This window comes from Python bivittatus, unplaced genomic scaffold, assembly GCF_059951505.1.
Source record: "Python bivittatus isolate LINGU-HERP-01145 unplaced genomic scaffold, Pbiv_v1 ctg000840_np1212, whole genome shotgun sequence".
Taxonomy (NCBI): Eukaryota; Metazoa; Chordata; class Lepidosauria; order Squamata; family Pythonidae; genus Python; species Python bivittatus.
Genome location: NW_028277113.1, coordinates 16,565,495 through 16,582,474, shown reverse-complemented (window position 1 = coordinate 16,582,474; position 16,980 = coordinate 16,565,495). Strand labels below are relative to the sequence as shown.

General features: G+C 38.5%; 1 protein-coding gene across 1 annotated transcript; it reads left to right on the top strand.

Annotated features, from left to right (window-relative positions):
* Positions 1–100: 100 nt before the first annotated feature.
* On the top strand, positions 101–10,559 carry LOC103067058 (transmembrane protein 14C-like). The gene is made up of 5 exons (XM_007421593.4): positions 101–234; positions 1,622–1,698; positions 6,662–6,763; positions 7,812–7,899; positions 9,519–10,559. Exons 2-5 carry the CDS (start codon positions 1,623–1,625, stop codon positions 9,574–9,576), a joined length of 324 nt encoding a protein of 107 aa, XP_007421655.1. The 5' UTR covers positions 101–234; position 1,622; the 3' UTR covers positions 9,577–10,559.
* The last annotated feature ends 6,421 nt before the right edge of the window (positions 10,560–16,980 follow it).

Sequence of the window (16,980 nt, the reverse complement as noted above, 5' to 3'; positions counted from 1 at the left end):
AAAACTCTGGGCAATACGTTGTTTGGCCGTAGCTTTTGCAACAGCAGCAACCAAAACACACACACACACAACCCAACCCGCAACTCAGGGGGCTGTACTGATTGGCCCGTGTCACGTGCATTGCTCTTCTGCTGTTCTTGTACTCCCGGGCTAGTTCGATAGTAGAAGGCTCCCTTGACAGCTGCGTGGTTTTTCTTGCTCTGCAGTCCGTTCTAATTTTTCCTGCATCGTAGAGTAAGTAACCGCATTACATGAAGATTTCCGAGTCTTTGCATTAATAGGGAGCCTTCTGACTCATAATATTGTATTATGGCATACGACAAAGGCCAGCGACTTTCTGGCTGTATATATTGCTGTACTGTATCCTTGGTAAATATAATTGATAGATGACGAAAGTGCAGCTATAAATCAGATATTATTGAGAGCAAATGATCTTTTCCCATAAAACTTCACAGGATCTGCAGAATAATATCTAAATTAGGTTTTACTAAGAGTAGTAAGAATAAGGCTCCTGATTATGTTCTCTTGATTTATGCAGTGCTTTCCCTCAAACTGGCTATGCCACAGAGTAGCCGATCACTTACCATAGGGATTGTCTGAGAAATTCACCAACTGCATGTTTCATAGAGTGATGATATCTGGAATCAAACAATGTGTTTTGTTCCATTTATATTCAGCTTCCCTCCCTGAAGTGCAGAATTTAGTTCAAGGTAACCTAATAAGGCAATTCGGGCTGAGAGTCTTGTTTTCTTTGTTTCCTTATCATCTGTAACTCACTCAGCCCAAAAGTTAGGAAAAATAATTGTCTAAGCCAGTGTTGTCCAAACTTGGCCACTTTAAGATGAGTGGACTTCAACTCCCAGAATTCCCCAGCCAGCCATGCTGGCTGGGGAATTCTGGGAGTTGAAGTCCACTCATCTTATAGTGGCCAAGTTTGGACAACACTGGTCTAAGCGAATATAATTCCAGTGTTTTGTGTTTAATCAAGCATATACATAAAGCATATTCAAAACATCCCTACCTAATTACATGGCTTATCCTGTTTTCTCAGCATACAAAGTTGAATGGTTTATTGCTCTCCACAGAAACCATGTACAGTATGGCAAAACACTAACCCAAACTGACTGATTTTTTTCAGAATAGTTAGTGAATCTGAGATTGTCTAAACCTGTGTTTCTCGACTTTGGCAACTTTAAGAGGTGTGGACTTCGACTCCCAGAATTCCAGTCCATACCTCTTAAAGTTGCCAAGGTTGAGAAACACTGGCCTAAAGACTTTACCTCAAGCAATAGAAGCAGCAAGCAAGGACATAGAGGCTGTCTTTTAAATATCCATCTTAAAGCACAGAAGCATTTATAGATAGAAATGGGGGTGGGATTTTTTAGGTTTTCCATATGCTGTAGACAAGTAAAAGGCAGAACAGTAACTTTGGTAATCTTAATTGCCAAGGTGAAATTTTCAAGTGATAATTGTAAGAGTCAAGGACATGTAAGATAATGTCATTTAGCTTTCAGGATTTCCACTAATTAGAGCATGTCTAACTTGAAGATAAGTCTGAGTGGGATTTATTCCCTGATCACCATCAATATGATTGCAGCTTAAATGTTGTGTTATGTTTCAGGATGAGATTGGACTGGATTGGCTTTGGCTACGCGGCTTTAGTAGCTTCCGGTGGAATAATTGGCTATGCAAAAGCAGGTAGAGTATTGGTGTCTCCTGGTTCATAGAGTCCCTGAAATGGAAAGTTCTCAACTAAAAAGTTTCTCTTTTTCCCAACATGCATTTTTCAGCCTAGGTGCTGATAATAAGCTGCCGTTATTATTCTTGCGATAGGGTGGTGTTTAACTGTTGCAGGGAATAGATTCCTGTTTGAGGCACTGTTTTGGGGAGATAATCTCACACATACTGATAGTGACATTGCTTTTGCCTTTATTAATTTATTTATTGCTTTCTCCTGTCTTGCATTTTGAATCTACTGAAGAGTTAAGTTGCATTATAAAAGTTCTCTGGATAAATGGTACTGAGATCAAGCATTGCAATGCGAACAGAACATGTTAAACTTTGCAGATATAGCCACAAGGTTCTAAAAATTATCTTTGTCATCGAGGTGTAATATTTTCCATGTATTACTACTGATGGAAGGCGTAATGCTGAGAGAACAGTTTTAGATATGTTTAGATGTTGAAGAAAACACCTTCTTGCTAAATAAGCAGTGAAATTGCAAGGTGGGTGGGGAAATGAAACAGATACAATAGTTGTTTTCTTATTAAACCTAAATGTATTTACTACTTTAACATGTAGTAGACTACATATACATCATGTATGGCTGCAATCTTATAGACATTCACTTAATTTGGACTTAGTACTGTTTAAGTCAGTAGAGTTTACTTCTCAACAGGATTGTGTTATAAAACGTAAAAAACCATTTTTTTTTGACAAACCATTTTTACCCAGTGTTATAGATAAGGGTTCAACTTGTTGCTCTAACTGCACTCAGCTGGCCTTCTCAGCCAACTGCCACCACCCCCAGGCCTCGACTTCAGCCCCAGTGCCACTGCTGCCACTGAGCGGTGAAGCCCAGCAGTGTGAGGCTTGAGGCAGCGTTTCTCAGTGGCAGTGGTGGTGCTGGGGCTGAAGTCAAGGCCTGGGGGCAGTTGCAACTGGCTGAGACTGCTGAAGGTCTCGGGCCTCTACTTCAGCCCCAGCTCTGGAACTGCCGCTGATGAGGGCTGCTGTGCAGGGGGGCCAAAAGGGCATAGATGGGGGGGAGATAGGCAGCTGAGGGGAGTTTCAGTGCCCCTGCAATTGTAAGCACTGCTGGGCTGTGCCAGGGCGGCTGAGGCTTTCAGGGGCAGCTACAGCTTTGTGCCTCACTGCAGCCCCCCAACTCGCGTGTGGCCTGCACTGAGCCTGCCAGGGTATCCCCCACCCCTGAGGCACTCCCGTGCTCCTTACCTGGGACTCTATCTGCTTAATGACCCATGATTCTCAATTAACAACAGCAGCCGGGAGTGCCGGGATTGTGGTCACTAAGCAAAGTGGTCAGTAAGCAAAGTGGTCACATGATAATTCACTTAATGGCCACATCGCTTAGCGGCCTAAATTCCAGTCCCAGTTGTGGATGTTAAGCGGGGACTACCTGTAAATGTGAACGAAACATGGTAAGCTCTGCAGATTTAGCCACAACTTTCTAAAAATTATCTTTGTCATTGAGGTGTAATATTTTCCAGCTATTACTACTGATGGAGGGCATACTCCATGATATACTGCTTGAACTTTTATTGCTTTAATTAGTGTTTGAAAGATCCATATTCTGTCTGAGATTCATGAACTTCAAAAAATAGATATTTTTTCATCAATTAATGGGACACTTTCTACTTCAAAACTGATTTATGAAGAGTATGACTGCTGATTTCTTGAAAATCAATTAAAATAATGTATTTTAATTTTAATTTTGAAAGAAAAAAAGTAGTATTTTTTAAATTTAGTTTTCTCCTTTTCCTGGAGTGCTTTTGAGGGGAACACAGTGTTTTTTCCAGGTCTTTACACTGATTTAATAGAAGATTCTACAAAGATAAGGACTTTGACTTATGTGTACTTGGAAGAAAACTATGTGCTTTCCTGTCACCAGCACCAATTGCATTTTTAATAAATAATCATGAACTAGGTATAAGTAATGAATAATAGGGAACTGGTAATAACAGTGGTGAAAATCAGAGTTTTGCAGCAAAAATTCCCTTGGCCTATCTTCTAAGTTTGCATGTATAAATCCCACCTGCCTCTAAAAGCCATATATATATAGACTGGCAGTAAGACTTTTTCATGTCATATACAGGTTTCCATTTGATCTTCTGGCAGGGCTTTGATAAAATGGGGTGCTGACTACACATATGGCCCCTGAGGATAAGTGTCAAGGAGGTGGATTCAGAATAGGTGAACAGATCCAAATGCTATTTTGTTGTTCTTGTGATTCATCTGAACTCCACTATGGGTTAGAGGTCATACAGATGAAAATAAAAGCAAAGAGTTCAGCCACGTCTTTAAGGCATGTGCTTGGACAACTTTAAAGAGATCTTTGAGTCCCAATACTGGCGTGTATTTCTAGGGCCTTTTGAAGTGTATTTGTAAGTATGATGTCAGTCTTTTTGTATCTTCATGGTGGTCTTGTAGAGATGAGAGAGATCTGGCTCAATAAAAGGAAATCTTAAGTCCTTTTAATAGAGCTTGTGATGCTTCAGTTCCAATTAGGTTTGACCTGTAAATAGAACAAGAAATATTAGCAATCAATACTGAAAGCCCTTGCAAATTTGATTAACAGGACTGTTCAACAATAATTCAAAAACATTGATATTTCCTCAGTTTTTTTAAGGTCACCTCCATATATAAACTCATAATGGAACTAAAAACAGTCTCCTCAGCCATTTTCGTAGAGTAACACAGGGTAATCCTCTGCAAGAGTAATGCACTCCAAAGGTTTATTTTAAGGACATCAAAGTCAATGTGAACTTTTATGAAGAGAATGCTGGATTAGGGAAAAGCAGGAATACATTTTACACTGTTTACCATTTCCTTTTTTTTAAGGCAAGCAATTAGTATTCTTTGACATTGCATTGAAATTATGAAAAGTGGGGGTTTTGAAGCACAAGATGTACTTTACACAACTTGGATGCAATTTCAAATTCTGATTTCATCCTAAGAAGGATTTAGAGTGAATAACAAATTCCTGGATAAAAAACAGCTGGGTTAGCTGTGGCATCCAAACTTTTAACAGTAATCCGTAAGCCAAAGACTCCCTTGAGCCAAATCCTAAGCCCTGACATGCCAAAGGAAAAAAGGAACGGCATTTTCTTGCTTTCTTCTTCCCCCTTTCAAGATTTTTTTTTTTAATTATCTCCTTGCCATGGAAAAAATGGTAGGAAATTACATATACCACTGCTGGGCTGGGGTATAATTCTTTCTGGACCAGAGGTTTATCTGGGTACAGGGAAGGCTTTGAGAGACAGTTTGGTGTAGAGCAGTGTTTCTCAATCATGGCAACTTTAAGATGTGTGGACCAACTCCCAGAATTCTCCAGCCAGCCATGCTGGCTAGGGAATTCTGGGAGGTGAAGTCCTCACATCTTAAAAGTTGTCAAAGTTGAGAAACACTGGTGCAGAGGCTAGAGACCATGAGTTCTAGTCCTGCTTTAGGTATGAAGCCAGCTGGATGACATTGGGCCAATCTCAGCCCTAGGAAAAAGGCCAGGCAAACCACTTCCAAAAATGCTGCCAAGGACATTGCATGGGCTTTATTTATTTATTTATTATTTGAGAAGAAGGAAAAAAACATATAGAAAGTGCTTTAACAAAAGAGTGAAATAAATACAATAAAGAAAAATCATGTTAATATATCATTATAACAGTAAACAATTACAATTCTATATATACTTATCTAATGCAAATATTATTCAAGTATGTATTTATTTCCAATACATTTATATGACTATCATTTTTTTAACCTCCTGTATTTTGTATAAATGAGTCCCATATTTCATTATACCTGTCCATACAAAGTCTATGTCTATAGGCAATCTGCTCATAAGTAGCAAGCGCAATCAGGTCTTCAATCCATTGAGTGAATGAGGCCGTACATATGCTGCAATATCAGTCTTTTGGCCATAGTAAGGGCACAGAGACTCCATTTATGTTGTCTGGTTGTCAAGTTCCATGTCTTGCATGGACTTTTACATGTAGTCAGACTGACTTGCAAGCATGCACACACATAAAAGGAAGGCTTCGAATCCTGTTGACCCAGCACTTTCATCAATCTACCTAGGGTCATGTCCACTGTCCACTCCTTTTTGCCTCTACCAAGCACTGGAGTGATAAGAGACTTGGAATTTTCAAGAGGGTCCTTAAGGTTGCATTTTCTTCCAACAGCACTTTCTTTTTCTTCCAAAGTGACAGTCTGATCTATCCTATGGCCTTTGGGATACTCATCTAAAGACCAAAGAATTTCAGCTTGCCTTAACTCTTAAAGAGTACAGCCGTATCTACTTACCAGCTAAATAGATAAGGCTGTGAGAGCCAGCTTGGTGTAGTGGTTAAGGCGCCAGGCGAGAAGCAAAACAAAGCCAGCTGGCTCTCACCTTGGGCCAGTCACTCTCTCTCAGCCCTAGGAAGCAGGTAGTGGTAAACCACTTTCAAAAATCTTGCCAAGAAAATTGCAGGGACTAGTCCAGGCAGTTGCCAGGAGTCAAAAACTGACTCAAAGGCACACAAACAAAAAGATAAAACTCTACTCTTTATATTTTTCATATCTCAATTTAGTTTTATTACCAACATTCAGTAAGGGGCTTCAATTTCTTTAACAATATACTGACCATTCTTCCTTTCCCTTCTACTCCCTCCTGTTTTTCTCCATGCTATCCTCCTCTACTTTTCTTCCTCCATTTATAATCCTTCAGATGCCAAAATCTTTTAAAATATCATGGAGTAAATGATGCTGCCCGACTTGCAGTACTTAATCCTTTCTGTTTAAGAGAATGACAAGGAGACTAAAACCCCAATGAAATCTAAAAATATCCTATCAAATGGTTATAACAACAACAACAACAAAAATACTACTGTCTGTCCAATGTCTAGTTCCCTTTAACAAGCACAGTTCATTTTGTTTATTCAAGGTAGTGTCCCATCTTTAGCTGCTGGTCTTCTTTTTGGAGGGTTAGCTGGACTTGGAGCATACCAACTGTCTCAAGACCCAAAGAACATTTGGCTTTCTCTGCGTAAGTGTGCCTATGTAAGATGCATAAATGTAATTATTACAAGCCTTTGATTTCACTGTGTTCGTTGATACCATTTGCCCACAGACTACAATTGATTTTGCTCAAGAGCAGCAAAATCCTTCATTAGAAATTGCAAAACTCGTATGGATTTTTTAAAATAAGGACACTTCTTGGCAGTAAGTCTGGGCAAATATCAAAAACTGGTGAAAGAAACTATTTTGGAAACCATTTGTTGGATGAAAATCACATTGCCAAAAGTAGGTAAAGGCACTAATAGATTTAGCTCAAATCCATTATGTTAGCCATTAATCATTATGAAATATCTTATTCCCCCAAGAAATATATGTTAAATAGAATGAAATTATTACCAAAGTTATAATTAAGTTAGTGTGATGGAATGGAATTATGAAGGCCAGGCTCAGGGAGATAAACATTTTCTTAGCTCGCCAGAACAGCGTGGGAGGAACAAGAGGATGAGACCGGCAGCTCCCTGAGGAATTCACTCTGTTGTGGCTGGATGACTTTGGGAGCTGGGGTTTTAGTCTGGGAAGATTCTTGCTAGAGGTTGTAGCTAATAAACATAGCTGGACTGAATTGGCATTGTCTCTTGGAGTTCCTTGGGCTAGGCCTGACAGTTAGCTTTCTCAGAGTCATACATATGGGGTTTATCATTCAGTTTTGTTGGGATGGTTTAGTTTGGTTTGCTCAATTTACCATCATAGGCCAAAAAATACAAAAGAGAGATAAAGAAAAAGGGGAAAGTATGTCTTTGAAATAAACATAATTTTAAAAGCCAGATAAAAGGAGGACTGTTGGGATATTTTCGAGGTGGAAATGCAAGCATTCTTAGAAAGCGTTCAGTTGAGAATGTTGCAATGTGGGGAGTACACATTTTGACTCTGAGAGTTTTTAAAGATGAACTATTAAGTGAATATTGTTGGCTTTTCGTTATCATCCTTCTCAGGTTGGCAGTTCCTTACAGAAGCACCCATGAGATAACAATGCACGGCATGTGTCTTATTTCTGTTTTTTAAAATCTTTTAATTAGTTGCTTCCGGAACCTTAGCTGCCATTATGGGAGTGCGAGTCTACAACTCAGGGAAATTCATGCCTGCAGGATTGATTGCTGGGGCAAGGTATTCTGCTGCGTGCTTTTATGCTCTCACCGTTGCATTAAGGGTGCAATCTTGTGTCCATTTGGGGAGAGTTTTATTAAAGGTAGTGAGATTTATGTCTAAGGATCAACAAACAGCACTGTGTTATCGTGTTTTTCAAAAACTACTCTGACAGTTAGTACAAATAGCCTTTTAAAATGTTAATAGTTTTAGATTAAATAACATTGTTTATTAAATAGGAACAAATTGGCATTGAGCAGTCCCATAGCTTTGGAAACTGTGGGTCTGAGCTATCTCCAAAATGTTTCTCTTCCTCTCTCTTCCACCTACCCTGACCACAAGTATGTACTTTTTTTTTTTTCAGGCTGAGAGCCATGCTTGGCTCTTAAATAATGTGTCAGCATGTGATCAGAAACAGGAGAAGGAAGTGGAACAAAAACTAAGTTAGGTTTAAGTTAGCTTTAAATTAGCTTTCAGTTAGCATTGTTAATACTATTAATATGATTCCCATGTATTTAATCATTTCCCCCATCTGTCATATTCAAAATGACAATTCAGTAGCAATTGGAAAGGCTCTTGGGGGCAGATTTAGCCTCCAAGTCTTTGGTTATGCAGCCCCGGCTTATAGTCTGCCTTCCTTTTTCCAATCAACTGCTATACTCTAGAGCACTATTTCTCAACCATGGCAATATGCTGGCTGGGGAATTCTGGGAGTTGAAGTCCACCCATCTTAAAATTGCCAAGGTTGAGAAATACTGCTATAAAGTGACCACAGTGGTTAACTATAAATATCTCTATCAAGTACATTCCTTGTTTGCCCCATGAATCACCCTTTTGAGAGACAACAGCAGGAAGTATTTTCCCCCTGCCAACAGATGAGGGAAGCATTACTTTTAATTGGTTTTAAGAGAGTGCACAATGTCAGATTGGCAAGGCTGAACACAGGAGCTGCCAGTCTACTTGATCACTGCTAGACTGGTGTCAGGCAGTGATGTGGATCCCAACATCCCTGAACAACCCAAAGGTCAGGCTACTAAAATGCAATGCCAAAATAGCTAATTTTGGTGGCACTATTTTTGAATGTTTATTTTCAACAAAAGTAAGGGGGAAATCGATGCATCAAATCTTTGAAGCAAAATGCATACATTTCTGTACTTAACTGTGACTGTCATTGCCCCCCCTCCAAAAAAAATCTGAAGATTGAAAAAGGTTTGATTCTGGTCACCCATTTATGTCAATGTATGTCCCAGGGGCATCTGCAGCAAACTACAGTGACACTAACATTATGTTATCACACAATACAATAATTATGAATTCATACCCAATGTCTGGTGGAAGTGTGGCATTTCCATGATGATGTAATCATGCTTGTATTGTCATCTTTTCCTCTTTGCCCTCTTCCCTGCAGTTGCCCATGATATTTCAGGTCACATCCCCAGCAGTCCTCAGAAGCTAAAAATAATATTTTTTTAAAAAAAGTAGCAGCTCTCTCTACTAGTGTATTTGCTTTCTCTCATTTGTCTCTAATTAGACCCAAAACCAAAGTGTTTGAAATGGGGCAAAAATAACACCATTAATATAAGAGTTGTCTTTTCCATTTTCCTTTATTTCCCATAAACTCTCTATATTTTTCTTTCAAGTCTGATGATGGTTGGGAGACTTGGACTGAAGATGTATGACAAACAACACAATGAATAATGGGGCATTCTCTGTGGCTAAGAAGACGACCACACACCACACCAAATAGGCCATGCTAAACTCAGCAAAGCACATACCCTAATTTTTTAGTGACTAAATTAAAACCAAACATGTTTGTGAATATAGACACTCTTTTGTATACAAGCATTTCTTTCTCCATTCCAGTAGGTACGATTATTGATTGTTATGGTAACTTTCTTGTAATATTCCTTTTCCCTCAAAGTAGTAACAATAGAAGTAGCTGGAAAAAGACAAAGAAGCAGTTGGCTGAGCTAAGAACAGAGATAATAAACAGTGAGCCAGCAGGGGAGATCTGTTTTATCTGTTGACCTGTAAAAAAAAAAGAGAGAACTGGGTCAGCCACCACTTCTTTCTACTCCTGTATCCTGCTCCTTTAAAGAGCTGCGTGGGCATGGTGCTGACACTATTTGCTGGTGTCACATAATCTCACAAATTAATGGAGCAAAACCACTCATGTAGATGTTTCCAGTATGAAGGAACCAGTGAACTTTCCCCTGCCTGTTGTGCTCCAGATGCTTATGTCTCTGCAGATGTCTTAAGCCAGCTTTCCATAATGTAGTGTTGATCTGATGTACTAGAAATACAATTTTCATCATACCCAACCAAGATGATGGAAATGAAGGGATTTCCAGACCCATACGTGGGGAGGACATCAGGATGGAGGAAAATAGATTGAATTTTCAATTCTTGGTTTGTCCATGAAGAAACAGGGAGATTATTTTTCCCCCTTACTAAAATGCTCCTAAAATAAATTATGTTTATGTGAGCAAGTCTGTATGGAACATTGTACTCTTGTCTTCTTTCTCAAGCTGTTGTTTATCACTGTTAATGAGAAGGGGTTGAAATGCATTCTTTGATCATGAATCTGTGCTTTGTCATTTTATCTAACAATAGAGAAAACACTGAATTTGTTCTTATCTGTGATTTCTTCATGATATTAAAAACTTCCCAAATTACATAAAGCTTCTACTGTGATTTCTTTAAAGAAAGTTTCTGACATGGTCTAGAAATTGTAGGAGTTTGCTGTAGCATGTACAAATACCTTGCAGTTTGTAAGATCAAAACTTGCTTTGGAAAACAGCCAATTCTTCCTTTTTAAGTCTCTTATTTTAATTACTGGTCTTTATACAACTTATTTATTTTATTTATCATATTTATATAGCCACCCATCTCATATAAAGCGACTCTGGGCGATGTACAACAACTAAAAAGAATAAATACATTAAAAAAATTACAAGTAAAAATAATTATAAAGCACACAAAACAGGAAGTGATATTATTAATAAGGGAGCTATCACAAATCTCCCTGGTCCCCTGAGACCCCCAGGCCTGATCACATAGCCAGGTCTTGAGGAACTTGCAGAATGTTGAGAGGGATGGAGCTTATCTCACATCTGGGGGGAGAAGATTCCACCAAGCAGGCGCCACGGCAGAGAAGACCCACCTCCTGGGTTCCGCCAGATGTAATTCCCTAGCAGACGGGACCTGCAGCACGCCTTCTGTGCCAGACCTGATGGGATGGGCAGATGTAACTGGGGAGAGGCAGTCCCTCAAATAACCCAGCCCCATGCCATGAAGGGCAACTTCCTATTGATCTTCTTCCATGGAATGCTCCAGAAGTCCTGCAACCTAAGAAAAGAGGATTTCTGTCAGCTCAGAACAGAGTATATTACAGTGAACCAGAGCCAGTTATCCCTCTCCCTCCAGATATTTCAGATTCAGTTCCCATAACTTTCCCCTTGCATGACTAATGCATCTAGAAAGCACTCACTTTGGAAAGGCTAGTACAGAGATGGTGGGAACTCATTAACTTTATCCTTGACTAAATGAAGATATGGTATGTGTCTGGAGTAGACTTTCCTTTGAATTTAGAACATGGAAGTAGAGAGCATGGATTATAGCATGATTCCCCTCAAAAGCTATGACTGCATTTTACAGCAAGCTGAAATGCAAAAAGTTCAAGCATTATTCTAAAGAAACAAAAATGCTAACTTTAATTTGCAGGGTGCTCCACAACAGTGCTTCATAAACAAGGATTATACAGGAACAATGAAAAGTAAGGATGCTTTTTAAAGCTATTGTTATCGCTTTGTTGAACATTTAGAGGACAAGATTTTCGGTTGACAAAGCTACCATGCAGAGTGGTTAATTCTCAGAAGAGTCACCATGCAGTCACTCCTACTAATTGCTCCTCCTCCACTACAACTCTGGCTAGAGATCTCAGTTTCAGGAAGCAGGGATGAGCACTGTAGATGTTTGCTTGACCTCAAGTGTTTCAGATAATGCATACAAACATTGTACGTACACTACAAATTACCTTTATTAACACTGATTAATGACTGAAACTGACGTAAGCAATTTCACGCTTGTTTTCCCTTTTCACAGACACTGTGAAGACACCAGAAACAGCACACATTGGGAATTACTCCTCTGGTCAGGATCCCTAGATCAGAAAAGACAGATCCTATTTGAGATGGTACCTGATTTTATACCATCTTGTATAATATCGTGACATCATCTTAGAAACCTGTAAGAACTAAAAATGTTAAGCAGAAAAACTTGTGTAATGCAAATAGCAATCCCCAAAATATTCCAACAGGAAGCTCTTGAAACAGGTCAGCATAGAGGCTACAAAAAAATGTATGTATCCAGAATATGGGTGTCTGATGCACATGGAACTAATTATCTGCATACCACTGGGGTGACTTACAGATCAAGTGTGACAAAGGAGATGTAAAAAGTATAAGCAGTTAAAATATGGGATTGAAGTACATGTTTATGAAATATAGAACGGGGGGGGGGGGGGGAAAGGGGGGGAAGCCCACAGGTTGAGAGCCAGAGTGGTATAGCTGATAAAGTGTTGGATTAGGAGCAGGGAACCAGAGTCTCCCAAGTTCTCGCCTAGTTCTAGTTCTACCTGAACCACATGGAAGCTCAGAATGTGACTTCAGACCAACCACTCTCATTCAGCCCAGTCTATCTTACAAGGAGAAGAATTGGAAAAGTGAGTTTATGGACTGTATGCTGTCTTGAACTCTTGGAAGAAAAGCAGAATATAGAAACAAAATGAGTTTAACTTCCCTGGTGCTTAGTTGACTAGGTCAGTTAACCCATTTTGTTTTTTTCACAGTACTTTACCGCATTCTAGAGGTATCCACAAGATTCAAGCTTTTGTCAAAACAACGAAAGTTTTCGTGCTGTCATGATACATGCTCTGTCCCTTTCATACGTCACCATGCAGTTGCAAAAGCAGCACAGCCAGTATTGCAATGGTGCAATGCTGCTTTCATCATTTGATGCCTCTTAATTGCAGGCCTAGTTGTGGCAACAGGACCAATGTGTTAAGCTCTCTAAAGTTAGATTGATAGGGCAACTCAGGGAAAAGTAAGTCCAATGCTTAATTTGCTCTTAACATGACATTGCTGTTGTTACAATCTGTAAGAGCAACTGCCGAGCAATGCCCTGGCATCCTATGAACTGCAGACAGCTGAAATAATCTGCTTGCAAAAATATCTTCAGCCACTCAATTTTTTAGCAAAATATTGCATACCTTCTCTCCAAGAAATCACTGTTATATGGGGCATATACAGTGTAAGCCTGATTTCATGGCTTCGTTTTTATTACACAGGACAGAGAACTCAGATTACAACATAACTACGGCAGAAGCAAGAAACCTTGATGTTAATATGTGTGTATGTGTGTGTACAGGAGAGATAAGCACAAGAGGAGCAGACCTACACTCTGCCTAGGCGTGCAGCTAGGGAAAAGGTGAGACTATTCTTTCGAAGATACAGGAATCTTATTTATAAGATGGCATTTTGTAGAAAAGTTTCCTTGATGGTACGTAGTATCAGAAACGGGGGATTGCAGGGAGGATCAAAATGTCAAGAGGTGATGATCATGATGACATGATCAAAGCCCTGCCCCTTTCTTACATGTGTTGGCCCTGATCAGCACTGCTGAATGTGCCAGTTTCGTTGGTCCCTTCATCCTGGCACATTACAGCATGAGGAATGCTTTCCACATTCTTATTTATTAACATTCAGCATACAGACTGAAAAAGAGGAAGAAAAAATGCTCTACGTCTGTACACACACACACACACACACCAGAGGCCAAAATAGGTTAATGCCATTCTGTGACAGCCGTGTATTCAAGTATTATAAGCCAGCCTGGAAGAGCCACATCTGCCTTGCACTGAGTGCTGGAAGGGTATTCCCCATTTATAAACATCCCTGTCTTTCAGGTATCAAAAAAGTTAGAGTAACAGAACAATGGAGTTCTAGTGTTTGAGCCCACATAGACAATAGCCCACCAGAGATATAGCAAGACAGAAGAGAAAAAATATTTCTCCTTGCGCTATTTCTTGATCCTTGGAATCTGCCTGAGACCGCTCTTTGCTCATCCAAATATTCTTCCCTGGCCTCAAGCCAAACATCAGCATTTCTCAGATCAAAAGTGGCCTCTCTACAACACAGGACTATTTTGATCGTAAGGATCATCAAGCAAATCTCAGTATGATATCCCTGAACTTTAAACCAGCATTTTCAGCAATCCATCTTTGATGCAGCTCAAGGACAGATCTGCACAAAACCCTTACTCGGTTGTAACCAGCACTAACCAGGTTAGAAATTGCTGAGTGGTACATGAAAAGCAGACTCAAAAGTATAAGCAGTTTATAACTGTATATGAAAACTAGGTTATTGTAGTATAATAGCAAGTCTCAACTCATTTTTTAAAGACCAAACAGTGATCTGCAAGATGCAGTTCATTATCTGTGGAACAATGTCTCAGGAAAACTAAGAAGCCAAGGATAATTCTTTTGTTTTGCAACTCAGTTTTGAATAATCAGCATCTGATAATCAGAAATACATGGCTTCTTGTTTTAATTTATTTATATTTATTGAGAGTTTTAAATACAGTAAAAGCAAGATCTAAAGAAAAAATAGAAAAGAAAAAAAGAAAGAAAAAGGTGCAAGAAAAGAAAAAAAGAAAAGCCCTGGCATATAAATTTAATAATAAATAAATAGGAAGGAAGGAAGGAAGGAAGGAAGGAAGGAAGGAAGGAAGGAAGGAAGGAAGGAAGGAAGAAAGAAAGAAAGAAAGAAAGAAAGAAAGAAAGAAAGAAAGAAAGAAAGAAAGAAAGAAAGAAAGAAAGAAAAAGATTTGTTGCTTTTTTCTCTGACCAAACAGGTCAGCTTTGCCATCTCAGCAAGTTCTGACATTTTCACAATCCATACCTCCACTGTGGAAATTTCATTATTCTTCCATCATTCAGCATACAATAATCTTGCTGCAGTTACCAGACACAAATCAATCTGCCATGGGTCTTTTCTAGTTCATTGTCCATAGGCCCCAATAAAAAAAGTTCTGGTTTCTTCACAACATTTATCTTTAAAATCCTTTACATCATCATGTGAATTTGTATCCAAAATTTCTTAACTTACTCACAAGTCCACCATGCATGGTAAAATGTCCCCTCATGTTTTTTACATTTCCAACACTGGTTTGAAATAGCTTTGTACACTTTTAATAATTTCTCTGGTGTCATATACCAATGATACATAATTAAAAAAAATTCTTTTAAATTATGACACAGTGTAAATTTGATACAATACCCACATTCTTTCCCAAACGTCCATCTGTATATTATATCCAAAATTAATAGCCCATTTTGTCATGCAATCTTTCACCTGTTCATCTTCTGTTTCAAATCTTAACAAACGTTTATACATGTTTACTATTACATGTTCATTGTATGTAATTCAGTTTCAAATTCTATTTTGTGTTTTTCAATTCCAGTTCTTTTTATCTGTATTAAACCTTTCTGTTGAGCATATGAAAACCATTTAAAACTATGTCCTTCTGCAGTTAGTTGTTCTCTTGACTTCATCTAGAGATATATCGTTTCTGAACACAGAAGGGAGTTGTACTTTTGCTGTCACATCTGTAGCCACCAATCAATCAGCTTATACAGTTTTCATTTTATAAAGAAGATGTTACATAATTCCAATTATACAATAAATTCTCCAGATTTGCTGATGATTGAATTAATAAAGAAAAATATTTTGGACGTATGTTTGCTAAGCTCAGCAAATTAAATTGATGAAAAACAAACTTTTCTCTAACATTTTATTTGAATATTGTCTTTGGGAACCTTGATTGTGAGCCCAAGATGAGAATGTGTGAGTAAGACCAGGGGAAAAAATCTCTTTGAGAAGGCAGACATAAAACAGCATGAAGTATGTGGGTTGCAGTGCTACTGACACAGCTATAGACGATGGCATTTTGCCCAACTGCAGAGGTCTGAGATACTGTTGTCAAAAGCAGCACTAAGGAGAAAGAATTTATGTGCCTCATCATTGTTTATTTGTTTATTTTGGTAGATATTTAAGAACACAATTTAAAAAAGAAAGAAAAAGAAAAGAGAGAAAAGAGATTGACAAGGAATGCAAGATTAAATATAACATTTGAAATAACATTCAATGAGTGCTGCTTTTTACAGTATCTTGTATCAATTTAAGAATTTAGAACATTTTAAAAATCGAATCGTTTTTAACAATAGCCAGTAAAATATGAATCCTAAGTCAGAATGTAGAGTTACAAAAATTTCTGTCTAATCCAAGAATTCTGTCCTTAGTTACTGAATCAAACAAAAGCTTAGATATGAAAGCTCTATGTCAAGAGAACCCCAAACTTTGGAGATGGTACAAGTGCATATGTAGAATTGTAGAATCAATCCTATCTATCAAATATGAGATTGTTTTTGACACAAATGCATACTCACACAACTTGATTTGCCATTCTTCCATGGGTGATATATTATCATTTAATGATACTGGATATCATTATCAATCTTCTTTTGCTCTCTGGGAGTTGGTTTATTTATTTAATGTCTTTCCACGGTTGCTCCCAAGTTAGTAGAATTTGTTCTTCAATAAATCTAACGTTTTCATACTGAAGGATTCAGATACTCCAACACGAGGTGTCAGTTTTTCGGAGAGGTTTCTTCAGAGGTGAGTAGTGTATAAAAGGTTATTTGATAATCTAAGTTGATATGGCACTCAATTCTTTTGTGGTGATAAGCGCGTGCTCAGCGTTGAAGAAAGCTAAAGAGTATTACCGCTAGTTTCCTAATTTGAGGAAGTAGAAGGAAAATAGCAATGGGTGCCTAGTTAATTTCCATTTTTCATTTATGGATATCTCTCCAAGAACGAAAAGAGAATTTACGCTTCAAAGTGGCTTTTATGTGCCTAAAATGGGGAACCAACAATTATTTGCTTGTTTTTTCTTCATACCAATCTTTGGAGGTGACTTAGATACAGTTAACACCACCTGTGTGATAGATAGCAGTCTGCTGGGATGCCAGCAGGCTGTTCCACA